Here is a 27,200-nt window from a genome sequence, read left to right as displayed (position 1 = left end):
TTGTAGCGGGTCCGTATAGGGCGAAAAGGCCCGAGCGGTGCCCGCGCCACACAAAGGATCCGCCCGCCCCGCCATGGCCCGGGCCCGTAAGGGCGGGCGTCTCTCGCGTTTCTATTGGCGGAACGCGGTGACAGGCACGGGAACGGACCAATAGAAGCTGGGATTTCAAATCGGTGACCGCGGACGCTGCGCACGCCATTGGCTCGGCGCGCGCGGGGTCCCGCCCGCGGGCAGCGGAGGGGCCCAGCGCAGGCGTTTAAAGATGGCGGCAGCGCGGAGTGTGGGACGGCGATCGTGAGGCGGTTGGACTCGCCCTCACCCGCAGCCCCGGCACAGGAGCGACGGGGCCGCCGGGCATGGCCCAGGTGGGTGCGGGCCCCGCGGGGTGACGGGCAGGGCGGGCCTGCGCGGGCACCAACTCCTCCGCCGCACAGGCCGCAGCGCCAGCGGGCCCGCCGCGCTCCTGCCGCCTGCCCGGAGCGGCCCCCGGGCGCGGAGCCCAGCGGAGCCTCTCCCCGAGCACCGACATCCCAGCGCGGGAGGCGCCGCCCTGCCCGGCGGGTATTGCCGTGCGGCGCTTCACCTGCGCCCGGCCTGAGCGGCCTCCGCTCAGAGCTGGGGTTTTGTTTTATTCAAGATTTTTCTTTGGTTGTTTTGTGTTTTGGGGGACTTTTTTTTTTTCGTTTCCCGCCTACCCCCAGCCACCTCGGGATTGTGTTCGGGAAGGAAAGGCCGTGTCTCTGCCCTCGGCCCCCCCTGCTCGGGGGTGATGGGGAGCAGCGGCTGCGGCCGTGCCTCCGCTCCGGGTGTGTCTGGGGAGGGGAGGCCCGGGGGCTCCGCCGCTCGCAGCCCCTTGTACGGGGCCCGGAGCGGGGCTCGGCCCCGCAGCACGGTCGGGAAGAAAAGGCTCCAGCGTGTGTGAGGGCACACAGGGACTTGTTTAGTTCTGGTCCATTGAAGGTAACGTGATGTCTCTATAACTCTCAGGATTCTTCTTAACGTGTTCTTTCTATTAATAGCAAATTATCTCCTTCAGCCTCTGAAAGGTTAATTCTCCCAGCTTTCTTCATCTTTTTTTTGTTGGAGACAGTTCGTTCTTTTTTACCTCCTTTCCTTAGGCTTCGGGTTTGTCTGCAAAGTTTGTTTGCCCGCTGAGACCTGAGTACCCAGGCGTTGCTCGACCATAAACTGAACTTGGGTGAACGCATTCAATTTCTTTATTCCGTTAGGTTGCGAGTTAAGGGTCTTGGAATTAGATCTTTTGTTTTGTGATTTGAGAGGTTGTTCTGTTTGGGTAATTAAACTTGGGGGCTCCTGTTTTTAATTCTGGATGAGAAGTTGGGTCGCTAGGCAGCTCCTTTTCATTATCAGGATTGTTTTGCTTTTTTAGAGAAAGAGAAGGGATTTTGGTAGCTTGTGTCTGTTGTTTTTCTTTTCGAGTAAGAAGCTTACATATGATGGGAAAGGAAAAATATATTTTCTCTCTCCTAGGCTCTGATTTTCGCCTTCTGTAAATCAATTTGTTGTCTTACATAATTAATCAAGCCATCTAAACCTTGCCAGAAAAACTGCTCAGGCTCTAAAAGCAACTGTTGTTTTGCCATTTCTGAGGATGGCTTTCCAAAATGATGTACTCTGTTCGTTCTGAAATGGAATGAAGTGTTAAGAACTAGAGAAGTTCTTGAGCCTTGTCTGTATTTGCCACTGATAATGTTATTGTTGGGCTCTTGCTGCATTTTCTTAACTGGCCTTGGTGACTGACTTACACAAAGTGGTTGTTTCGTTCAGAATCTTTCTACACTAAAGCTGATAATGAGAAGAGCTGAGTTCCTACATGCAGTATTATCTTAAAGGATATTTTCTTTTGGTACTTTCTGTTCTGGTTTAAAGAAAGTAAATCCAGTCTCTTCAGGTTTTGTTTTGGGTTTCTGGTTTTTTTTTTTTAGCTGTGGTAACAAATAGGATTAACTTATTTCTAGAATTGTACGTGTTGAAAAGACACAGTAGGTATAATGAAAAGAAGGTAGATGACTGTGAGTGGGGAATTACTTTGGCATGGGTTAATGGATCAGCACCTGAGTTGCCATTTGTGGCTGGAGGATGAGGAGGACTTTGTATTTGGTTAGCAAATAAGGACAATTTGCTCTGAGCCTTTTGGGGTTCCCTGAATGTGAAGTAAGCAGTCTCTGGCACAGTTTCTTTTCAAAAGTGACTTTTTGAAGAGAGAATATGGGGTATGCTGTTCATTGCTGCAGGTATGTGTATTTGTAAAGAAAATATGTTCTTTAATAAGTTCATTTCTAGACTGCTGACCTGCTGTAACTGAAAGGAATTTTTCTTTGGGTTTGGGCAATGATGGTTCCAAGTTTTAACACTCTGGGTTTTTTCTGCCTTGAAAAAGGATACCCTTTGCTCTGTGTATTTCTCTCCCATCCCTTTTCTGTCTGACTGTGGGGATGGGCAGTGATACTTGCTAAACAAAGTTGGTTTTTTTTTTGTTTTCTGCATTTAAAGGACATCTGTAAGACAACCAGGCTTAGATTACTCTGCTTTCTCTGGGACCTGTGCAGTTTGCTATCTTACATTTATATGCCCCCCTCCCATATCTGCATTGTTTAGTTTACTTTGTGACATGAAATTTTTTAAAATTATCAGCTAAAATAAGAGTAAGCAGTTAAAAATGTGGAAATTCCACGTGCTGGTGATGTGCAGAACATGAGCTGTGTTTGTACTGCCCGGTGCAGCTTCCAGTGATGTTCTGTCCCTTTGGAAGGAATCCTTATGGAAACTGTTACGGAACTCGGTGGAGCCTTGGAGAATTAAATGTTATTTCAGGGCAATTCAATGAAGGGTGACAATAGCAAACTGACTTATGTTTCGCTGTAACTTGGTTTGCTGAGCTTTTTGTGTGTGGCTCTCATGTTCCCTTGTCTGAGGCCCCTTTGGCTGTTTGTGACCTACAAACTCATGTAACTCATTTTGCCTTTTCTCCCTTTTGTCTTTTCAAATACCTGGTAGCTCAGTGGTTTTGTTGCTTTGTTTTGTTTGTTTGGGGTTTTTTTCCCAGCCCTGATAGAAAGGGCATATTGTAATGTCAGCTGGCAGGGAAGTAGATGGGAATTGGACCTGAGTTCCACTGCTTCTGCCTTGCTTTTTGTGCTTCTAGGCAGGTATTGTAGTCCACTGGAACTGTACAGCTATTGTTACCTATAATCAAAGGAGAGAAAAACCCCTTGGTTTTTAGTGTTAGAATAGTAACAAACAGGCCTTTCTTTGGAAGCTTTCAGGTGTCTGGTCATGATGGGCACACCTGGCACCAGATTTCTGCTATTACAGGGTTAATTAATTAGGGTATAACAGGTACATCCAGGAGGTTCAGTTGCCACAGTAACCCATCCCTGGGTCAGCCCCTTGGGGTTGGTCCAAGGGTTCTCTCCCAATTCTTATGTCTTATTGTAGGTCCCCTACTTAGAATAAGACTAAACAATATTCCAGGAATGTGTTTAGAAGGTCAGCTTATTGTTCTAAAATCTAAGGGAAAGGGTAGGAAAAGTACCAGAGTTAATTAAGGAGCTATATAACTATATAATAGTTGTCTAGAGAGCTGCAAATATATGAAAAACGCATAAAAGGCAAAAATCTTTTTGGCATCACTACCAGACTGTTATCTTACCCTAGGGATGTGGCAGGTTCGTGGCTGGAAATGGAAGGAGCTCATTTGAACCCATCTTAGTGTAGTTCTTCCTGACCCAGTGTGTGCTGAGGAGCAGACAACCCTGGCTGTGATTTGCTGTTCATCATTCAGCCATTCATGGTTTCACAGCCAGCAAGAAAGGGAAGACAACAAGAACAGAATTGTTACCAGTGCTTGAATAGAATAACAAGGCCTCTTTCCTGCAAAGAGCAGAGGTGCAGTGTCAGTGAGCCACCCAAGCTGGGCAGGTAAAGGTTAAGTTCTATTTTGACATTGGTATGGCTAAAAGGCTTCAGCATAGGAGCAGGACGTGTATCAGGGTCTGGAAGTGGCATTCACCATCATGTCTTACCCTTGTCAAAGAGAAATCTTTCTTGTTGGACTGGGGAGCTCCTTGAACACAAGGGAAGGTTTTGCTCTTTGAAATTGTAGAATGCTGACTTCAGTATTCCATTTCTGTGGGAATTCTGCTTGCTCTTTTCAAGAGTCTTCTAAAGACTCTTTAAGATGGAAAAATTAGATGACTTAGGCATTTAGTTTCCAGGAGTTACTGAACTCATGCTGTGACTTTTGATTCTTTTGTGATGATTTACTGTGAAGAATTTAATAATTTGTCATTCACTTTTTTTTTTTTTTTTTACTTTTTAAAGCTGAAGGTGAGGAAATTTATAGACAAATTTATCTAGGGGTGTTCTCTACATTGTACATTCCAGAACCTGTTGGAAGATGAAGGAATTGGTCATTGTATTGAGATAATCTTGTAGGATAGAATGGAATTAGATATGTGGAATTGTCTTACTGGTGAATGAGCCATTTACCAATCTGAGAATGAATGTGTTGGTATCAGAGAAGATGGGATTATTTTAGAGTTCTTACCACTTTCTTTCCTTAGCAATTATATAGTGTATGTCAAACTCAGCGTGTTGGATGTGTCACAATTTTGAGAAGGTTTAAAAAACCCTACACACATCAAAAAACCACCACAAAATATGAATTCCTCTGCTGCCCCAGCAAAACTTGCTTTGTTGTCATATTAGAGTTTGCTCTATATTATGCTTTCTTCCAGCTTCCAGGTAGGTAACTTCTGTATATTGCTGAATTTTAATTGATCCCATTACAACTTCTGACTCCCAGCTTTGTGCCTTGCCCCAGTTGGTGTTTGGATATTGCTGTTGGTTTGTTCTGCCTGGGCTGGCATAAAGAGACATGAGAGAATTACCCTTGGTTTCTCTAAGTCCCTCATGACAACCCAGACCTTCTGCCCTGTTGCCTCCCATGTCACACATGAGAGATCTTGGAGCTCGTCTTTCCGAAATGCTTGGGAAGACTCTCTCTGCTAGCTGGGAGTACCTTAAACAGATTTATGCAGCTGTCTGCCTGGGGCAGAGGGGCAGTGCTTCATTTCTAGCTTGTAGGAAGATTTAAATCCGGTTTGGGCTGGCATGGAGGAACTTGGAGAAACCAAAATAAGCAGGTAAGAAATGATCCTTCTTTTCCCCAGGTGCTCATGGTCCTGCAGAGATGACAAAAGTATAATTGAAGAAGCCATCATAGACATGGTAGAAAGCACCACCTAATGTGAAAAATAAGCCTTAAACAAACACTCCCCATGCCCTGCAAAATTTCCTAGAGGAATTGAATACTTCTTCCAGGTTAAATTTCCTAAAACATTGGCTTCTAAATATCTTCCAAAATTAATTTGAACTTTAATGCTGTGTATCTGAACCTGACTTCATTGGACATAAGGAATAAGTAGTTCCATAATAGTACAAAATACAAGATCAAATGTCTGATAACTGGTTATCTAGAGAGTAATTTTCTGTGATATTTTAGTAAATTGTGAGATTTCAGAAGTAGCTGATAACTTAAATTGTGAAAAGCCATGACCATAGTCTTTAAAATCTTGTTGGTTTTGCAGATTGTCTTAAACTGTAAGCTAGTTATCCTTTCTGCTGTGTGGGTAAGTATGGCTTGAATACCAGCTTGTTTCAGATTGTGGGAGAATTTCCCCAAAATGCAGTTTTTAGTCTGTCATGCTTAATGCCCTGCCTGCTAACCAAGCAGAGATAATCAACTAATCATGAAGGCAACTGTGTTAGTCAGTTCTTGTGCTGGTGTACAGCTTGAGCAATAAAACCACTCTAGTTTTGGCCTCATTCAAGATGGTATCTGGGTACCCTGCTTTTCTCACTGTAAAAGTGTCCCTCTTCTACTTGAAATTTATGCTAGAGGAGTGACAGGTGTTCTTTCTGCTTGGGATACCATTTCCATTTCTTTCCTCTGACAATTTGTTTTGTTTTGTTTTGTTTCCTCTTGTAGGTTGAAAGAAGAAAAGGAGACGAGCTTGTCCAGTGAAGATGCACTCTTAGTCTTCAGCTATTTAAGCTGAATGCATTGTGATTTCCAATAATTGAGACAGTGATTCTGAAAGCTGTCTACATTAATGAAAAGAACAATGTAGTCAGCTTAACTGAATCATCAGTGTTGCATATTGAATAGGACATGATAAACCAATCCTGATGGACTTATGCATGTTAGGAATATAGGGATAAACATTGATTAAAGCATTGGTTTTTTTTTTAAAAAAGTAGTTTTAAAAATGGAGAACTATGAAAATGTACCACCCCTCCCTAAAGAACCTGCAAGAGAAATGAATGTGGAGAACGTCCCTTGTCGGCCACCTCTGCCGCCCAACGAACAGCCTCCACCGCCTCCCCTGCAAACGTCCAGTGACGCAGAGGTAATGGACGTTGGCTCTGGTGGTGATGGACAGTCAGAAACCCCTGCTGGGGACACGCACAGTCTCTGCAGAACACAGCAGCTGCTCACAAAGGGATCTGCCTGCTACAAAAGTCGTCTTCTCATAGACCCCAACAGTAGCGACCAAAGCCCCAGAACTGCTCGTCACGCACCGTCAGTTCGAAAGTTCACCCCAGATCTTAAGTTACTGAAGGATGTGAAGATTAGTGTTAGCTTTACAGAAAGCTGCAAAAGCAAAGATAGGAAAGTTCTGTACACTGGAGTTGAGCAGGATTATAAGGCAGATACGGAGTTTGGTATTAATAATGTCAATGGGGATTTGCATGTTTGTCCTTTCGGTGGTAGTAATGGTAAAGCTGCAGGGATAGGGGGTGAAAGTGATGACAAGAAGGATGATGAAAATGATATTGAGCAGGAAAAGAGAGTGGAATTTGCAGTTCTGGATGAGCTAGAAGACTTTACCGACAATTTGATGGAAATAGATGAAGAAGGAGGAGGGTTCACATCTAAAGCAATCGTTCAAAGAGATAAAGTGGATGAAGAAACCTTGAATTTCTCCTATGAGGTAAGTAAATCCACAAATCTTTGCTGGGTAAGAGGTTTCCAAGTGGCTAGAAAAAAATATGCAAAGAATAAGCTCTTCTAGAAGTGTGTAGTACATGAGTCAAAACCACAGAATTTTTAGAGACGGACCTTTGGCTGAGAAACTGTAAACTATTTTAGTCAAACTTCTGAGTTGTGTTGCAGCTTCTATAGTTTTCTGGAAAAACAGCCTTTAAAAGTCTTCTCACACAATTGCAGTTCATTTTATCATCACAAACTTATTTTCTTATTTTTCAGTCTTTTTACTGGAATCACTGGAAATTTCTAGTTTCTGTCTGTGTGGAAGTGCATATTAAAAATGTCTGCTTTCTCTTTGCAAGGGAAAAGGGAGGTTGGTAGGCCCAGAAGGACAGTGTCTGATGAAGTCTCTTTCAGGATGACTTTGATAATGATGTGGATGCTCTGCTGGAAGAGGGTCTTCGAGCACCCAAAACCAGGAGACTGGATAATGAGAAATACGGTGGTGAAAGTGATCACCAGTCTGATGGAGAGACAAGTGTGCAGCCAATGATGACCAAAATTAAAACTGTGCTGAAGAGTAAGTTCATGTGCATTTAATAAATAACTGTGGGTCCTGTTCATGGCTTGTGTCTGTAGAACAAAAGTTTACCAGCAAGCAGAGTGTGAGACAGCAGTTTGTGTGACATTGTTGATGTGTTGGAGAATTTTATTGTGGGGAGGCTTCTTATTGTGGGGTATGATTTTTCACATTCTTAAACAGTGAATTTGACTTTTGCTTTTGATCTGTTGTATGTAATAAGAATATGTTTTAGTCTGTGGATTTGTGTAAAATAGTGAGGTACAAGGGTGATCTGGGGCTTTTGTCTCTGGGCATTCTGGCCTTTTTCCTGCTTCAGTTACATAACCTCTGCTGGTGAAATTGCCCCATGCAAGGTCTCCAGGAATGCAATCTAGGTTAAATATAATAACTTGAAAAGTCAGTGGCTTACATTCATCCAATTTCATTGTGTTAGAAACTGCTAATAAAGAAAATCTGAGAACACAAACCCGTCCAGAAAAATGCAATGGAAAATATTCTGAATTAGAATTAAAACTTAAACATGTACTAGAGAAGTATTTTACAGCTTCAGTGTATTCTGAAATAAAAAACCAAATCACTTTTTGCTTCAAAATTGTATAGTAACGGAGGATTGCCAGGAAACTTCCAGCAAAGACAAATAGTCTCTGATTTGGGATTCAGAGAGACATGAGACCTTGGCTTAGTGATGAGCCCTTTGCTGGCACTTTGGGTCTGTGGAACTGGTGGTATTTCGATGCAAATTTATTCCTGAGTGCCAGGAATAATGGAAAATGAAGTTGTTTCTGAAGCAACTATGACTTTTCCAGTAAATACTTTCCAGTGTGCTTGTGGTAAGTATAAAAAGACTAAAGAAAAGAGAATTCAGCGATGAAACAAACAAATCAGTCTGTATAAAAATTATTGCTGCTATTGCCTTTAGTTGAGAACATCATGGAATCTGTATCTTTGCAGGATTTAGTCTGGGTTAGAGTCATGTACCTTGTTATTAAAACAACATCTCTCTACTAAACATTATTAATCTTGTTTCAGTGCCTTTTTATTCTTTGGGACAGAAAAAGCAATAAATAAAAACCTGGATTTTATTTCTATTCTTCTAAGCAGTCTTTCCAAGTTTAAAGCCATTATTTGCTTTAAAGGTCGTGGCCGCCCTCCTACAGAGCCTTTGCCAGATGGATGGATCATGACATTCCATAATTCAGGCATTCCTGTATATCTGCACAGAGAATCTAGAGTTGTTACCTGGTCTAGACCTTATTTTTTGGGAACAGGAAGCATAAGGGTGAGAGCTGTCAATTTTTTAAATACTTAACTAAGATTAAAAAAATTAGATATATTCCTGAAAGCCATTGAATATTCTTGTGCTTTGACAGGTTTGTTTTCAGTGTTTGAATTAAGAGCCTTGAAAAATAAAGTATTTTGTGTTTGAAAATCTGATACAGTTTTTCTTAGGTGCTTTGCTTTACTGTTTGGACAGTTAAAGTGAATGAGATTATCTTGTTTGATGCCTTCACTTTCCTAGTGTGGCTGCAGAATTGGGGGTTTATTGCACCATGACATACATCTAGGGATCATTTATTTGTAGCTATAAATTAGCCTGAGCTGTGGCTTAAGGTCCACATTTACAGAAGTAAGGATATGACATTCTTGCAGCCAAGGAATCTGCAGAAATTGGGTTTAATGCCATGGGCCCATGCCTCAGGAAAGCTCAGTGGATTTTATGAAAGCATGCAGTATTTGCATGGCCAGACTGTAGTGGAGCCAAAGCAGCAGGACTGTGTCAGTGTCACCCAGGGTGAAGGTCCCCAGGAGTGGCCCTGCTCAGCTCTTGAGTCAGAATGACTTCACTGGCCCAAGAGGAGCTTGGGCCTAGACTGAATACAAATAGCTTCCATCTTGCTTGCATCTTTTGGGTTTGAGTTTTGCTTTTGGTGACTTTGAGATACTGAAACCTTCTGTATTATTTATATTTGCAGAAACATGATCCTCCCCTTAGTAGCATTCCCTGCTTTCATTACAAAAAAATGAAGGAAAATGAGGAAAGGGAACAAAACAATGACATAACCCCAAATGGAGAAGTATCACCTGTAAAGCATCTAGATAAATCCTCAGAACTGGACTGCCAAACAGAAGAACCAGATTCCACTGCTGCTGATTCTGGGCCTTTAGATGACAAAGATCCCTCTGGGGGAGATGCAGCACAAGGAGCTTTGGGACAAGTTAAGGCCAAAGTTGAAGTATGTAAAGATGAATCTGTAGGTATGTATGGGAAGTAGTCTTTTCTTGACTTGAGTTGGGGTAATGGCATTTGGAAAATTTTATTCCAGACTTGGCTGCTGAATTATAATCTTTCCTGAAGCCCTGAGAGTCCACATGGAAAGGTTTTACACAGAAAAAGTGAATATTTTGGTAGTTTAGTCCTGTAGACTTTATCTCAACATAAGAATCAGTTATGTCAGTGTGTTCATTTGCTTTTGTCAAATGTGTTTGTGTGACTTCCTCAAGTAGGAAGCACTCTGTATTGGCTGAGTTATATCTGCTTTCAGGATGAGCTCTTAAGAGAAATGGTGTAGTTAAAGTGTATTTCTGTATTTGCACAAGTCTAGCAGACCTAAGTCATGCAAATATAATTGCACTCATGCAGAGGGGTGTGATGCTTCATTATTTTATTTATACAAATCTGATAGCCTCTACACAAAGACATCATGCCAAAATCACCACCCAATGGAGAGGAACTTGAAGAGGAAGCTCACGTGTGAATTTATCAAATCTTATCACATCTGCATACCCAAGAACCCCATCCATGTAAATTGCTGCTGCTCAGAGTATTGGTATGGGTCATAGGCTGCCATTTGTCTTTGTAGTGCTCAGACATAAAACTTGTCCTTGTCATTGCGTGTGTTGTGTCCAGTCCAAAAACCATGCCAAAAGATGTAAAAAAAAAAAAACCCAAATCATCAATATTTAGCTGCAAAATTCAAGCCAGGAAGCACTTACTTTTCTACATGAAGTTCACCTGTCTATCTCTCTCTTTAAATAGGATCTGTTGTGTATTACTGAAAAAGATACTGAGTGATGGAGTATAAGTGTGACTTGCATTTGGAATTCCTTGTGGAAGGAAACCATACCAGCAGCTTGCTTTTGTCTGTTTACATCTGTGGATGCTACTCTTTATTTTTGCTGATTATATTTGCAGACTATCCCATAAAGGAGAAGCAGCTGTACTGAAAGGGAGCAGTGTTTTAGTACTCTGTATGTGAATTTAATGTGTTAAATTCTGCATAGAGGCTGCAAACACCCATGGAGTTCATGGAACATCACTGTACAGTGTTTTATGGTGCACTACGTAGTAGGCAGGCAGCAGCAGTTGGGTTTGGCCTAGGGACCTGAGGCTGAAAGCACAACTGCTGTGCTCACTGGGTACCTTGCTTTAGGTGAAGGGAAGGTGATTGGATGTTCAAGCAGACCAGTTACTGGTGTTTTGTTGCAAATTGTGTTGGGTATTAATGCTGGTTAGGGAATAGTAAAATCATCAAGTGACAGAATAAAATGGTGTTTTGTTTTATTTTTTGTCTGGTTTGCACTAACATTTTGCATTTAATACAATAGGAGAACTTTAAAATTACTTCTATTAGTCTAAAACTGCATCTTTTGCTCCAAGTCTAAGAAAATAATTACAGCTTGTTTACAACAGTGGAAATAGAGAACTTAGTGCTTGTTCAGTGGTGAAGCAGAGAGAGTGACTTGGTGGTGTTTCTCAGATCTGGAGGATTTCAGACGCTACCTGGAGAAGCGTTTTGACTTTGAGCAAGTGACTGTGAAGAAGTTCCGCACGTGGGCCGAGCGGCGCCAGTTCAACCGGGAGATGAAGCGCAAGCAGGCCGAGTCCGAGCGGCCCATCCTGCCGGCCAACCAGAAACTCATCACCCTCTCTGTGCAGGATGCACCCATCAAGAAAGGTGAGCTGCTCTGGCTCCAGGTCACACACACTGTGTTGAAGCCTAATTCAGCTCTAAGCGTGACTGAAAATAAAAAAATCCTGTAATGAGTCCCCTTAATTCCTGATCCAGTATCTTGCCCATCGTATATTACGCAGGAAAGGAAAAATATTGTCAAAATATACTTTCTATTCTAAAGACTAATTTCTAAACAAAAATATTTTTATTTAAGGTTACAGTCCTGGTAAGTAATGACTACCTTCAGCTCTTGTTACTGCTGAGTGTTGCTCAGTATTGATTTCTTTGTAACAAATTATCTTTCAAAGACTGGAACTAATGAGCTTCTTCCCTTCTTCCTGTCTTGTTTGCAGAGTTTGTCATTAATCCCAATGGGAAGTCTGAAGTTTGCATCTTGCATGAATATATGCAACGAGTCCTAAAGGTTCGCCCTGTTTACAATTTCTTTGAATGTGGTAAGTCTGTTTCCTTGAACATCTCTATCCTGGTCTTGATGCTTAATCAAGAATCCAAAGATGTTGTGTAGATGAAAAACAGAACTGGAATCAGGTTAATATTGGGGTATTTCTCCCTAAGTGGTATAATGTATGTTCCATTAATTCTTGCTTTTCCTTTCTGTTTGGGGTTTTTCTGAAGGTACCTTATAAATATTCAGAATTATGCTATTCCTGTATATGCAGTATATAATACAACTGAAATTTCTATATCAGAGTGTGTAGCTGTTGTATTCACACCATGATGCAAAAAATTTGGAATTAGTATTTAAGTTCTGGCAGATTACCAGTGGTCTCTTAAAATACTTTTAAGTTCTTTATTTGGAAGATTGAAGTATATGGTGGTAAGTCTGTTAATGGAAAACTCTGTTAGTTAAACAGTTTTTCAGTCTTGATGAAGAATAAACCATTTTCATCCCTCTTGAAGCTGAAATGAAGAAAACAAATCTTGATAGTGGTGATATTTCATGTATGTCAGGAGTTCCAAAAAGCTTTCTTTACTTTCCTCCTCCATTTCCAGAGAACCCAAGTGAACCTTTTGGAGCCTCAGTGATTATTGATGGAGTAACCTATGGGGCAGGAACTGCCAGCAGCAAAAAACTTGCCAAGAATAAAGCTGGTAACTTATTTTTCTTTCTCAGTAGTAACTGCTGAATTGTTTCTGTTTGCTTTTTTGTACCATTCTGGGGTTCCAGGGGCCATAGTGATTCAGTACTGGGGTTTGGCTGTAAGAGCTAGAGGGTGATAATAACTCTTAATTTTTGGTCTTAAAGGCTCTATGTCACTTCTAAAATGAGACTAGAATATTTTTCCTTTTGTAGGCACTTTTAAATAGTAGTTTCTTCTTATTTTAATTAGTTATCAAGCTGAACTAGTAAATTTTTTTTTCCCTTGAAAAGTGTAAAGAATAAATTACTTACCAGAAGAAAATGCCTGACAATTTTTAGGTGAGACATTTTTGTTTAAAATAAACCCAGTCAAGATGTTTAATCACTTTCTGCAGCTCGAGCTACACTGGAAATCCTTATTCCTGACTTTGTTAAACAGACCTCGGAGGAGAAGCCCAAAGACAGTCAAGAACTTGAGGTACTGAGCTCATGCTTCCTGGCTGGCATCATTTGAGTTTGTTTTTAAAACATTGCACAGTTAATATCAGAAACATGGCTGAAAATTAGTAAGATTGTTTTCTCAGTCAAATGGAAGTGTAAAATCCTCCATTTAGAGCAAGACTTGGGGCAAAGAGATTACGTTGTTTTTTCCTATTGGAATAGATCAGAAAACTCGCTCTGATGCAGAGAGCTGGTTCTTTACTGACCAGCAGGTCACTTACTGAACACCTGAGATGTCCCAAGGCACCAGGCTGCCCATGCTGCCCTGCCTGTACAGGAGTTGTTTGTACCCTTGCTTTAACTTGGAACTGTATTGTATGCCCTGCACTACTGAAATGGTCATTCAGAAAATGCAGACAATTTTTTCTATTCTTTTAAATAAAATACCAAATGTGCCAATAGCTCTTCTGTTCTCTTTTAGTAAACCACAGCATTTTGGTAAATAGAGTTTCATAATTTGCCAAAATAACCTTGTCCTGAGGGAGAAATGATGATAATTCATAAGATTGTCATTTTTATGTACATACTGAATGTAAGATTGGAGTTAAAATTTCTCTCTGCAAATGTTTGATTAAGTGTGACAGTTTTAGTGATGTTGCTTTTAACCCATTATGGATTTAAAAACACTTTTAAAGTGCTAAGCACAGAGCAACAGAACTGGTTTAATGTAGCCAAGGAGAAATTAGGTTTAAGACCAATATTAGGGTTTTACTTGGACAAAGCACAATAACCCTTTTCAATTCCTTTGCAGTATTTTAACCATATCAGTATTGAGGACTCACGGGTATATGAACTCACCAGTAAAGCTGGACTCTTGTCTCCATATCAGATTCTCCATGAGTGCCTTAAAAGGTAAAGCTGCAGTGTGGGGACCATGTGTGGTGTGAGGTGTTGGCTCAGGAGCCATTGCTGCTGTTTGTCAGGACCCTGCCTGAGCCTCAGAGACACGAGGTGGGGGCTGACCTGGTTCATGCTGAGTCCTCTTTAATTCACATTTGCTGCTTGTGCCTCTTTGGAGATCAGATGGAGTTGTTGGACAAATGTATTTTATTTTCTCTCATACAGGGTTGCTTAGTCATTTCACTCAAGTTGCTGATGTAAAAAAATCTCTTTGTTAATTAATGCATAGACATTTATTATTAATAGATCTTATTTCATTGCAATGACTGTCCAAGATGATAACTGCACCCACCTCACTTGTTTATAGTTTTACTTAGTATGTGATCTTGATTGTGTTTGTGCTTAAGAAACCACGGAATGGGTGACACATCCATAAAGTTTGAAGTGATTCCTGGGAAAAATCAGAAGAGTGAATATGTCATGACTTGTGGCAAGCACACAGTGCGAGGCTGGTGTAAGTACAGTAACTGGTGTGGTGTGGGGATCTCCTCTTCTCTCTTCTGTTCTCCTTTGCTGTCCATTCTGAGGGTGCTTGTTCAGAGCCTGTTGTGTGCTTGTCGTGCTCTTCTCTTCTCTGGTGTCTCACTTTGTGACTAACTCAGGTGAATATTTGTGCCTATCATCACGTAATGTGCTGGTATTGACACATTTCCATGGTTACTTTTACAGGCAAAAATAAAAGAGTAGGGAAGCAATTGGCTTCTCAGAAAATCCTTCAGCTACTGCATCCACACGTGAAAAATTGGGGCTCTCTCTTGCGAATGTATGGCAGGGAGAATAGCAAGCTGGTTAAACAGGTGAGCTGGCCTTTCTTTGAGCATAACCTACCCGGGGCTGGAGTTTTGCTTCTGGATTTCTAAATTAAGTTACAACAAAACTTTAAGGTGCCTGGATTTCATTGACAATAATAATTGTGTTAATCTTGCATCTCCCATGTCAAAATTAAAGAACCTATTTAACTAACTCATGGAAGTAGATGTTCCTACTTAAGGAAGTAAACTAACTACAGACTAAACTATAGAAATAAAACAGACTAAACTTTGCTCCACATTAATTTTTTTTGATTCTGTTGAATAGGAAACCTCTGACAGAAGTGTGATAGAACTTCAGCAGTATGCCAAAAAGAACAAGCCAAATCTGCACATCCTGAACAAGTTACAGGAAGAAATGAAAAAACTGGCACAGGAAAGAGTGAGTATATATTCTCATATATTTACAAACTGCATGGATGTCATGGGTCATGTGTACCAATGATTAGGGGTTTTTTGCTTATTTTACACAGTATTTGAAGTAAAGAGAGCTCTTCAAAATTTGACTGGGGTCTGCTTCTGGGGAGATTGTCATGCTGTCTTTTAAAGTGGCTCATAACTTGATTGTACCTACTTCTGTACATTCATTTTTAACATTAGCCCTAGTCAGCCTCTTGCAACAACTGACATCTTTGGCTAAAATGGTTCAGAATTTTAACTGTTTTATGATTCTGTTCTCTTTATGACTGTGTGGTGGGGGCTGTTTTGTATTTTTTAGGAGGAAACCCGAAAGAAACCCAAGATGACAATAGTGGAATCAGCTCAACCTGGTAGTGAACCTCTCTGTACTGTTGATGTTTAATGAGAAAATGTGCAAGTGGGGAGCAATAACACAAATGGAGGAACTAGATTTTCAACAATTATTTAAGAATTGTTTGCTGCAGAATGCAAGATAACTTTTAAAATCCAAGCTGCTTCAGTTATGCATTGTTCGTTTTGCATCATCAGGGCAATATTACTTTTTCCTAGTTTCTTTTTCTTTGGTTTTTTTTCCTTGTTTAATACCTCTGAGATATGTACGTTTAAAGAATTGATCATAAAGATCTCTACTGGGGCAAATGCACAGAGGACAGGCATGTTCACACAGGATAAAACCAATCAAGCACTTTCTCCTGGAAAGCCATCCATGTTGTTTGGAATGGATGTATTTTAAGTATGAAATTCAGAATATCTATGTACAGGTTGAAGCTGATATTATATATATACACATTCATATATATGTATATATAAAAGAAGTATATGTACATCTTCTTGTATGAACATGCCTAGAACTATTTTTGTGAAAAGTTTTGTTGCATTTCAGCACATAATAATATGCACTGATAAGACACTTTGGTGACAAATACAGGAAAGTGATGAGCAATGTTTCTAATGCCATAGGATTAGGCCAGTAATGCTGTTTCTTTTTGTCTTGTTTCTTGTCTCCTGCCAGGCTTAGTTATTTGAGATTAGAGGATGCAGATTTTGTATTACTTGAAAAGAACAAGAATACCTGGTAGTGTTAAGAGTAACAGGTTGGAGACTCAAAATTACTGGGGTTTATTTTCAATGAAAAGAGCCTGTGTTAGTTTACAGATCAGTTGAACAGGGAAAATATGGCCCCACTTACATGATTAAAGTAAAAACTGTAATTTGAAAAGCTGTTTTCAAAGCTTGGAGCCAAAATGCAGCTGATGATGGTTGATAGTCTGAAAATATTTTGCCAATGACTTTCCACTCCCTTTTCCCAGCAATAAAACAATTTCTCATTTGTTTGGTGTCAGATTGCATCTGACTTGATCAGTTAAGTCTTAATTAATTTGCACCATAAAAGCAAGGACTTTAGAAAAAAAATCAACACAACCCTTAAGTCTGACTGCAGCAATTTAGATTTTTATCAAGTTTTTGTTTTTACTTTTTTAATTACATTTTTAGTTTTTAAAGAAAGCGTGTAACTTCTGCAACGAAAATTAGAATGTAGATTTGGAATATGACATAGAGTAATAAGTAGAATGAGACCATAACCGGTTATACTCATAAATAAGAAAATCACAAATATGCAACTACTCTTAAAATACAATCCTGGCAAACAGGCAGTACTCACTGTGTCATCTGAGGCTTTGTTAAGCCAAGCACAATAGAAATGCTGTGGCTGTGTGAAAGCCCTGCTCCGGGGGCTCCATTCTTCACACGGGCTGCTCTGGGTGACTGCAGGAACTCTGCTCCTGCAGCCGTTCTTGCTTTGGTCTGAACGAACAGAGCGAGAGCCAAGCTGGGGCAGGGCTGCAGTGACTTAGCCAGGAGCTGCACTGCTCCACTTTTACACTCCTTCTGCTCCTGTTGGAATGAAAGGTCAGTTCTCTGTACCTGCTGCAGCTCCTGGTACTTACATTGACAGGGATCTGGGGGCTTGAGGGGGTTTTTTCTTTTGTTTTTATTCTGATTTTGGTGTGGTTTTGTTTTTTAATTTACCATGTTACATAGGGAGTGCTGCATTATATTGAATTTAGTGCCTACTGGATTTTAAAAATGTTGGCATCAGTATTGTAAGACCTCCTTTTAACATCACACATTACTTTGGAAATACGTGGATTTTAATTTATATTTCGAACTAGTGTTCTCTAATGTTCATATAATGTTAGAGGTTAAACAGGGGAAGTCATGGAGTCTTACCTGTTTCTGTGTTTAACTGATATGCTTGGAGGTCTCTGCAAATATGAATCCACGCATTTTTTATTATTCTATTTAGCTTTTTAGTTCCATGAATTGTAATCCTGTTACAACAGGATACGGGTAGTTGGAAGACAATAGATAAACTATTATTTAAAGAAGTGGCCTGTCTAAAAAAAAAAGAAAAAACACACAAAAAAAACACTGCCTCTGCTTTTTTTTTTTTTTGTATAGCTTTAATGAATCTCCATCTTTTGAAGGGTATATAATATTGGTGCAGTAGTGACAAGCAGCGATTGCTGTTTGTCTCTTTTCATTGTTTTTATTGGGACTTTTCTGTTTTCATAAGGACAGGGCTTTTACCTTCTATGCCTAAATGTATTACTCTTAGATAGGTTTTATTTCAGCTTGTGTTTTCAGCGGAAAAATCTGTACTTGGATGGCACTGTAAAAGACAAATCACCCTTGTAGATCTTTTTATTTTTCTGAAATCAGAATGTCAATGCATTTGCAGGTCACCTGCAGAATATCCATAGATGCCTCACTTACCAATTTGTTTTCATTAATTTTAAGAGGATTGCTGTATTACCTCAGTCTGCCACTATCAGAATCACAAGGTGACCATTGCCCTTAATTAAAACATCCAGAGATTTCATTGTGAACCAAAGCCTAGAACGTATATTATGCATTCTAAACAAAAACAAACGTAAAAAGATGGTATTAGACCTTGCTGCAGCCTTTAACTGGAGAGATGTCCAGAAAATAGCGCAATAACTGCTGGAACAAACAATGTAACTGCTGTTATGTCATTGTGAAGTATTCTTGTGTTTTAATGTTTACTATTGTTTGGAGTGTAACAGTCTTGCATTTGCACATAAGCACGAGCTGCTGTGATAGAGGATAGACCATTGCATTAACTTCAGCTTCTGCATGAACACTTACAGTGTGATTCAAGATGTATCCTAAACTTGTCTTGTAACTCTTGTGTGTTTTCTAGGTAATCGGCTGTAAAGGTTTAGATCTGATTGTATGAATGCATAAAACTGCTGCTTTTGTCACTGATACTTGTTATTTATCCCTTCTATATCCAGGGGAAGATGGGTATTTTTATAGGGATGGAGTGTATTTTTAAGAACTGTTCCATCCTTTGGGGATTAGACAGATTTTGCTTTGCATATTATGTGCTTCTCGACAAAAGTGTGATATACTGACTTTAAGGATTAAATTCGTGTGCATTCAAATCTTCATGGTACTGACGGAAAACTTACTGTGACGAGTCAGATGCTACCTACTGAAACACCAGTCATCAGCTTTTTAAAACATATTTATTAGACAAAACTGAATTAGTTGGGTACTCAGAACTTTGGAAGGACTATTATGCATAAACTTAACTGTTGTATGTAAACTTCCATTCTCCTGTGATGCTGTTAGGCTTTATACAAATAATATTTGTAAGGTCCAAGTATTTAAAAGCATCATGATTATCTTATTAATTCACTAAACCGTACTTTGGTTCTGGAGTGGAATTCAGGAAGTGATAGCCTCCTAACTTTGTGGGAAGAAATGTGAAGTGCAAGAAGCCATGCTGTTATTAACCAAATAAAATTATCGGCGACAGTATTTCAATGTGTATCTGAGAACATGGGAAAACAAAGCAAAGTTCATCCTTATGGCCCCAGCAGGTAACAATGGTTGCTGTTTCCAGTTGTGTTGGGTGCAGTTGCTTGGTGCCAGTGCTAAATTGGTACAACTATAAAGCCTCATTTTCACTGAGCCTCTGCTTGCTTTTTTTCTGCACAATCATGTAATCCTCTGTGTTCGGTCTTTGAGTACTACATGTGTATTTTTCAGACAATTAGTTTCGAGCAATAAAGTTTGATATTATAAAATGTGCCAGTGTGATCAGTATTATGATAGTGTAAGCAGAGATAGAGAAAGGAACTCTTATTCTTCAAGTCCTCTAGGTATTTTTAAAGAGAAATTAGATCAGTGCAGCCTCATTGATTATGGAAATACTCAATCACTTTTTTGGTGAGGAATTGAATGTTTACATGGAATGTTTACATGTGTATAAACACTTGGAATGAAATGAAGTTACCTTTTTTGAATTGGGATTTGTATTTTTACTTAAACCATGGCAAGGCTGGAAATGTTACAACTCAAAGTGCTGGTTTTTGGTACCTGTTGGGTGCAGGTACCAAACACTGGAACGGTGTGGTATCAGCACAGCCATGGGCTGTAGTAGAATTCTTTTGTTGGTGTTAGGCCATACTAAATGTACATTCAAGTGAGATTGAAGGTGGTCACTCCTTCCAGCAGTGTTGCTGTCTGTTCTGTAGTGTGGATCCCAGTCCTTTAATGGCTGCTCAGCCTCTGGCTGCAGTGAGTGCTGACTGAGAGCATCTGCTAGAGCTCAGCTGTGCTGGCAGTGCAGTGTAAGGTGCTGCTGTTGGCACAGCTCAGTTCTGGCTGTCAGTTTGCAGTGGTGAGGGCCTGCCTTGAGCAAAGTCCTCTCAGCTTTAGCAGTATGGTGTAGGAAACTTGCAGCCTTTATTGTCTTCCTGCAGTCTGAGAGTAAGACTGACTTCAATTGTGGCAAGTGTAGCATTTTTATTAGACTGAGTTTGTTACTTCCTAGTATTTAGCAAGTAAATTATTTTTGAAAGGGTTAATCTTAACTTGCATACTGAAAAAACAGGACACAGTTTTGACAGGGGTCAGAGAATGATGAAATACTGACAGGTAGGTCCAGGTCCCTGTAGCAAGATGATCTGCTCTGGGAATTATGGGTGTCTGTATATAAATATATGTATGTATCTAGGCAGGAAGGGAAAAGCAGGATTTGGGCTAATGTATGTAACATCCTGTCCCTGGAAGTGTCCAAGACCAGGCTGGATGGGGCTCTGAGCAACCTGGTGGAGTGGAAGGTGTCCCTGCTCATGGCAAAGGGGTGGTTATGAGATGATCATTAAGGTCCCTTCCAACACAAACCCTTCTGGGAACTGATGATAATGAAACTTAATTCAAATTAGGATGATGAAATAAGTTGGAAGCCTTGCAATTACTCTGTTGTACAGAGATTTATTGCCTGCATGTTACAGAAGTGATGTTACCCATGCAGTTGAAAAGCAAAAGTAGTTTCTATGCAGTCTCTCAGGAGTTAAGGTGAGGCCCCTCTTGGACTGCAGTCCCCATGGGCAGCAGCTGCCTGGCTCCCCTCGCTGGCTGGGCTGGTGCCATCCATGCCCTCGGTGCCAGCGGCTGCTGCTGGGATCTCAGTGGCAGCAGGTGCTGCTGCTGCTGCAGAGCTGCCATTGGCGTATTCCACCCTCTCAAAGAAGATCAGCAACTCGCAGTGCCTGGTCTGAGGGAACAGATCCACAGCCATGGCTCTCACGGGCCGGAACGCGGCTCCTTTCACCCTGTTGGAAGGGGCCCGGCACAGGCTTGCCGGGGAAGGGAAAGAAGAGCAGGGAGAAATGTATCAATGGCAGTACACTGCTCATCCCTGCTGCTCTTCTCACAGAGGTTTTCCTTCCCTAAGCCTCAATGCCATGATAGGCTTCTTCACTACCCCCACTATTTCCATTATGACCATTCCAAGCCAGCTGCTGCAGCTCCCAGCTGTGTCTGGTGAAAGGTAAGCCTCAAGGAACATGGCTTGCAAATAACAATCTAGCAATGGGCCCCCCTCCTCAAAAACCAGTTTTCTTCTTACTACATCTAGTAAGTCAATTTAATGCAAGAAACACTCACTCCACAAAGTTATTCATTGCAGCTCTGGGATTGCAGGAGACATAGATGAGCTTCTTCAGATGTTCAGCTCTTCTAAGGGCAAGAATTACCTTGGAATCTAGATGATCAAAACCACAACAGCTGTTTACTGATTCTGTGTGCAGCAAGAGCCCCACAGAAAAATGCCAGGTTGTACTCAGCATGAACAAAACTGCTGCAATGTTGCTCCAAGCTATACCTGAAGTCTTCATTTAATTTATGTCAGTGGTGTTTTCTTTGACTTTAGCCCCTGTGCACTTACGCAGCCCTGCCCGCGGTGGATCTACAATCGTGATCAGGTTCTGAGGAGCCAAAACGTTCATCAGGGAAGGGACAATATCTTCTGCCTTCCCACAGTAAAATTCAATATTATTCAGTTCTGTAAGAAAAAGAAAAGATGCTATCAGTGTACTTGGCTAGTCAAAGCAGCTCTTGGTTCTTTACCTTGGATGTTAAGTTTTGATGCCTCAAAAACACCCAATTGTTTATTAATTTAAACAATCACTGTTAACTTCAGACCATTCAAACAGTAATTTGAGCATCTTCCACTGTCTGGACTAAAGCAAAAGCCACCCACAAACACCAGCTATGTTAATGTTTTCTTTAGGAGGGTAGCTGTGGTTTCATCTCATTTTTACACTGAAATTAATGTTTTACTTTTCAATTAAAAAAAAAAAAAGCTGTTCAACTGGAAAATTGATCTCATGGGTAACAAGGTGTTTGTTTTCAAGAGCCACTAAGTGTTTAACCAGGACAAGATCACTATCAACATGTAATTCCAGGCTGCTTAGATAAGGTAAAGAACTGGCTGCAACTACTCCTTACCAAAGGCTTCAGCATTTCAGCTTAACTCACCATTAATCTGGGCATTTGCTTTGGCATCCTGCACAGCTTCCTGACAGAGCTCAATTCCAATGACCTTCTTCACTCTCTGTAGAATCAAAGGAAAAAGTTCCCCCTGTGGTCTGTAAGTGTGAATTTAACCATTTTCCATAACATCAGCACTTAACAGAGAATTGAACTCCTACCTAGCCTGCTTAACATAAAGGTGAGCTTTCATAATGATGTGGTAAAGCAGCTGCAGGCAGCTCAATTACAAATTAATTCAAAAAATTAAGATATAATCTGTTGTATTTCACATACATTAGGTATTTTCTTCCCTTCTAGCCACAGTTAAAAACAGATACAAAGCAGCTTCTATCCAGGAAGAGAAATTGCCAACCTTTGCCAAAGAAATCCCAATGGTTCCTGTCCCACAGCAGATGTCCAGCACGGTGCTCTCCTGGCTCAGCTGTGCCCACTCCCCAATGGCAGTGTACAACACTTCTGCAGCTTGTGTGTTCACCTGGGAAATTAAGTTTCCAATAGATCTACTTCTTCATAAACAGTAAATATGTTTTAATGAGGCTCAGTAAAGCATGTTTCCTTGTTTCTAATAAACAAATCATTATAAGCTAAAAACACAGTTTAAAGTGTTGAAAGGGCAGAAATAAGTTTTGGAAAAGCAAACAAAGATTAGTAATACAAGACTCTTGAACTGTATTATTGCATGTTCAGTGTTACAAAAAGCTGCCATGAAATAGGAGGAAAATTATAATGAACTAGTAAATAGAAAAAGTTATCTTCAATGTGCTCCCATCAAGCTTACAGTCATTCACTGCTTCTGCAGCCAAACACAACACTTACTGCTATCATATCACACCAAATATATAAAAGGTTTCTAGGTATGTAACATCTTGTTCCACAGCATTAGTCAAGCTCCAGAGCATTCATGCAGATCCAGTTAAATGAGCAGCTTCACATCATCCTTACTTGAAAAAATGCGTGAGGAGAAATTCTAAATTTTAGGCCAAGGAGTTCTTCATATATGTACTTATCACCAGCCACATGCTCCAAAGGCAAGTCTTCTAGATTGGGAGATTTCCTGGGGGTAGGGGAGGAATGGGGAGACAAAATAGAGGGGGAATCAAAACCAAAAAAATAAGAAAAATATGTTTGCTACAATCTTTACCGAAGCTGTAATCATCCTAAAGCCTGCAGTGCTACATCCTAAGCAGGACCATTTATCATCTGCTCTTGGAGACTCTCCTTGGCCATTGATGTCTCAGAGTGTGCAAGGACCTCCACCATCTCTAGATGAAGATGGTGTGAGCCTTGTGCTCCGTGGAGAATGGGGAGATTGAAAAATTTGGGAAAATAAATAGGGAAGAAAGGCAGATGTTACTTGATAATAAAGATTCATCGACTGCAATAAACACTTCCATAGCTTGACAGCCAGCAATGGCCAGTGGGTTCACCCACTGAAACTCTTGCTGCCTTCAGCCAGAGAATGGGAAATTTCAGGAGTCTCTTGTGGCAAAGGTGAGTAACTCAAACAAATTAGTAACAACTGCTGCTACTTCTACCAAGTAGATAAATAATGCTATGAAATGTGCAAACATCAAAAATCCAGACACCACCAAAAGCCCTCAAAGCAAAGTCAACTTGCTCACCTCTGTCCTTCCTCCACAAAGTACAGGGAAGTAACACCACTGCTCTTTCCTGTCCCTTCTGTGAAGTATTTTGCCAGAGAGATTTTCAGGTCAGCTAGCTCTTCTTTACTCAATTTCTGAAGTTTTCATGTGAAAGAAGGTAGAATAATCATTTTAGTGACTTCAAGATATAATTTAGTGTATACTTTACATAAGAGTATTACTTGTTCATTTCCATGTATCAGATTAGTCTAAATAGAAGTAGAGCAGCGTAGCAAGTTAAACCACACCAAGTAATTCTTCTATTTCTGTTTTGCATGCACAATTCATAAAATCCAGTTTAAGTAGCTCTAAAGCTGAGCCTGGGCTGCCCATTAGCTATCAAGTGAACTACCTGAGGGTTGAAGTAAGCAATGGCCATGATGTGGCCGCGGCGGCTGGTGCGGACCGTGAGCTGCTTCCAGTGGCCCTCGTAGGTTTCGGGGCTGTACACCGAGTAAGGAGTCGACCTGCACCGTGCAGAAGCTCAGTCACTTACACAGACAATTCCTTCTTTGTGCAACATTAAACAGCTCATTGAATCAAAAGAAGTGATGGGAAAAATGCTGAGTACAACAAGAGGGTGCATTCATCTGTCAAACAAAGAATGACTTCCAGCTAAGGAAGATTGATGGACAGTGTCTCCTAAAGCAAAATAACCTGTCCCTCCTTCACACAATCCTCTTGCCTGTTTTAACCCATGCAAAATTACAGAGGCAAGAGGCAGCTCTCACTGCATTCAGAGAATGACATAACTGTTTATAATGCTTTCATTAGCTTCTCTGCTTCACACCAAGTTCAAATCTTCCATCTTCATGATTCTTCTGAGGTTCCTTTTTTTTGCATTTAACTACTTCTTAAAGAATGCATCCTTTTTTCTAAAAAAGTACTCATTTAAATGTGCAGCTTTTGGGTTATTCCTTTCTGTAGGATGATGATTCTCATCCCAGAAAACAATGGATCTTGGTAATTAATTCCTCCTTTCAGAAGTGTTTTTCTGAGTGCTTCTGTACAGTTAGTGGAAGAAGGTCCTGAGTAACACACCCTTTAACTGCAGACTCACACATCCCCTTGCTTGCAGTGGAGCTGTGCTCAGCTGGCACCTGCCCCCATCTCTAAGCAGCTGAGCAGGAGCAAGGGCAAAGCTCCACATGATGCAGGCACAAGGCAGAAACAAAGAACTGCTAAAATGTGAGACTGGTAGATCTTAGATCTCAAAGCTCAGAACAAACATGAATTAAATTTATAAATATTTTTGATTAAGATATCAAAACCTTTATGGATAACTCATTTTACTTATGCTCACCTTATGTAGTCTTGGAAAGCTTTTACTACTTTTTTGGCAATAGCAGGAATGTGAATAGTATCAAATGGCTCCACTACAGCACATGTACCACCCTTATATTTGCCAAGACGACAACCCACAGTTTTGTCTTCTTGATTTACACCAATCCCAATCAAGAACTCACATTTGTTGCGATATTCGGTCTAGATTTAAAATAAAGTTATGTAAGATATTTACACAGCATTTATCTGTATGCCAAGTTGCTCCTGGAAAAAATCTCATGTGGTTAAATGCATTTGCAAATGGACACAGGACATTTAGCTCATATGGACAATACTGATGGATTTTGATGTGTGTGAACTAACAGTAATAATGAAAAGGTATTAGTAAAATCTTGTTATTGAAAAAGCAAAACATTGCCTCTGTTGAGGAATGTATTAGCTTACAACACAGGCTTACAAAGACAGCACATTCATTTTAAAGTTATAATATCCAGTTATCATTTTTTCTGCTTCCCGTTAATATTTCTACACAGTACTTACATGAAAGACAGCATCTAAAATTCATCATTTATTACAAGACTGAGTCAAATACTCAGTTTGTCCAGTGTCTTCTTAAGACCAAATAATGAACATAACCCTCTGCTCATTAACCCTGTTCCACACTTTACCTGAGATTACATTACCTGCAAGGGTGATGCTTTCACTCCCTCCACTGGGCAACATAATTTATTAAACTTCTGCTTCTGCAGGAACAACCAGGGTAATAAAGCTCTGTTGTTATTTCCTATTTCCCTGCCGAAATCAGAAACAAAAAATGTAAAGCACACATTTAGAAATATTGAGGTCAAGAATTGCACAAGACTTCTTTTCTGTTTAGGGCACAAAAAAGAATCAGAATATCACATGGAAGAGTGTTCCTTCCAGATTTTTTTAACGCAGAAACCCTCTCCAACTTCATAAGAGCTGTAACCTGAAAAAGGAAGGGTTAAATGTACTGGTTGAATTATGGTTATGTACTGGGTTTATCAAGGTACCCATGCACGGCAAGAGACAGAAGTGATACTTTGATCTTCAAAGACCAAGCATAAAATTTTGAGGGGATTTTAAAAGAGAAAATCCTAGTAGTAATTTACCATCTCTACAGACTGATTCTCTCTTACACCATGTGACAATGCCATTTTTTTTACGGGCACAAACATCCTTCTACTTATGGAACAACAGACTTTAAACCCAATTTCCCTTCACTAAGCAATCTTTTGAAGGTGACCAAGAACATCAATAGCAAGTTTTGTCAGATGGAACAGCTTTTAAGCTGTAGCATCGCAGATTATCTTGTAATTACTTTGACAGGAGATCCGAGTTTTGACCTACCTCTAACTCACTTCAGTTTAGAGGTATCAATTGCTGTGAATTTAGCTATATCCCATCACAAGGCCAAGTCTTGTACACATTACGTTACAAACAGGAATTACTTTGTCAGCTTCTGCAGCACTTGCTCGCACTCCTGCTTCTTCTGGGCCAGCTGCGCCTCGTAGGGCACGTTCCACAGCGGGGTCACCACGTCCGCGATCCGCTTGCTCAGGGGCTCCTCTCCGCAGGGAGCCGGACGCTTCGCCTCCCCCTGCTCCGAATCCTCTTCTTGTTTCCTCTTCTTGGCGATGGGGTCTGCCTTGGGCTTGGCCAGGCGCACGCTGAGGTGGCGGCTCTTCCAGAGCGCGCCGTGCAGCACCCGCATGGCCTTGTCCCGCTCCTCCTCGCTCTTGAACGTCACGAAGGCGAACGTCTGCTTCCCGAAGAGTTTTATCTTGTGAGGGTTGAGCCCGTACTTGGCAAGGAACTTTTTCACATCATTAAACCCAATGTACTTGGGCAGGTTCTGTATCTCTACTTTATAAATCTCGGAGGTGAACAAGTCTCCCTTAATGTATCTGTATACGTCGGGGCTCTCCGCAGGGTCTTCCCCGGCCTGGCTGTCCGGCTCAGCCCCATCTCCAGCCTCCGCCACAGGAGCCGTGTCGCGGTCGGGGTCGCAACGCTCGCCTTCCTCCGCCATAGTCCCGCCACCCCCTCAGCCACCCCGCGCACCTCCCGGGGCGGGGCCGTAGCCTCACGGACGG

At 40.9% G+C, this 27,200-nt stretch overlaps 2 protein-coding genes across 2 annotated transcripts; one reads left to right on the top strand and one right to left on the bottom strand.

The window, feature by feature from the left end:
- Positions 1-211: 211 nt before the first annotated feature.
- On the top strand, positions 212-19,401 carry DGCR8 (DGCR8 microprocessor complex subunit). The gene is made up of 14 exons (XM_071445360.1): positions 212-365; positions 6,014-7,019; positions 7,433-7,595; positions 8,735-8,877; positions 9,572-9,854; positions 11,357-11,554; positions 11,905-12,006; positions 12,566-12,664; positions 13,049-13,131; positions 13,906-14,006; positions 14,402-14,508; positions 14,724-14,851; positions 15,132-15,245; positions 15,582-19,401. The coding sequence occupies exons 2-14, from the start codon at positions 6,294-6,296 to the stop codon at positions 15,663-15,665; spliced, it is 2,331 nt and encodes a 776-aa protein (XP_071301461.1). The 5' UTR covers positions 212-365; positions 6,014-6,293; the 3' UTR covers positions 15,666-19,401.
- Positions 19,402-20,573: 1,172 nt separating this feature from the next.
- TRMT2A (tRNA methyltransferase 2 homolog A) lies at positions 20,574-27,136 on the bottom strand. The gene is made up of 11 exons (XM_071445361.1): positions 26,556-27,136; positions 25,767-25,875; positions 25,103-25,284; positions 24,152-24,266; positions 23,779-23,894; positions 23,099-23,210; positions 22,509-22,631; positions 22,142-22,217; positions 21,549-21,665; positions 21,269-21,365; positions 20,574-20,958 (listed from the first exon to the last, which is right to left on the bottom strand). Exons 1-11 carry the CDS (start codon positions 27,134-27,136, stop codon positions 20,673-20,675), a joined length of 1,914 nt encoding a protein of 637 aa, XP_071301462.1. The 3' UTR covers positions 20,574-20,672.
- Between the last annotated feature and the right edge of the window lie 64 nt (positions 27,137-27,200).

The sequence above is a fragment of the Agelaius tricolor genome, unplaced genomic scaffold, assembly GCF_023055355.1.
Source record: "Agelaius tricolor isolate 1412-34295 unplaced genomic scaffold, bAgeTri1.0.p SCAF_20, whole genome shotgun sequence".
In the NCBI taxonomy this organism is placed as follows: domain Eukaryota; kingdom Metazoa; phylum Chordata; class Aves; order Passeriformes; family Icteridae; genus Agelaius; species Agelaius tricolor.
Note: the sequence above shows the minus strand (reverse complement) of the source record. Positions and strands in the feature narration are given on the sequence as shown.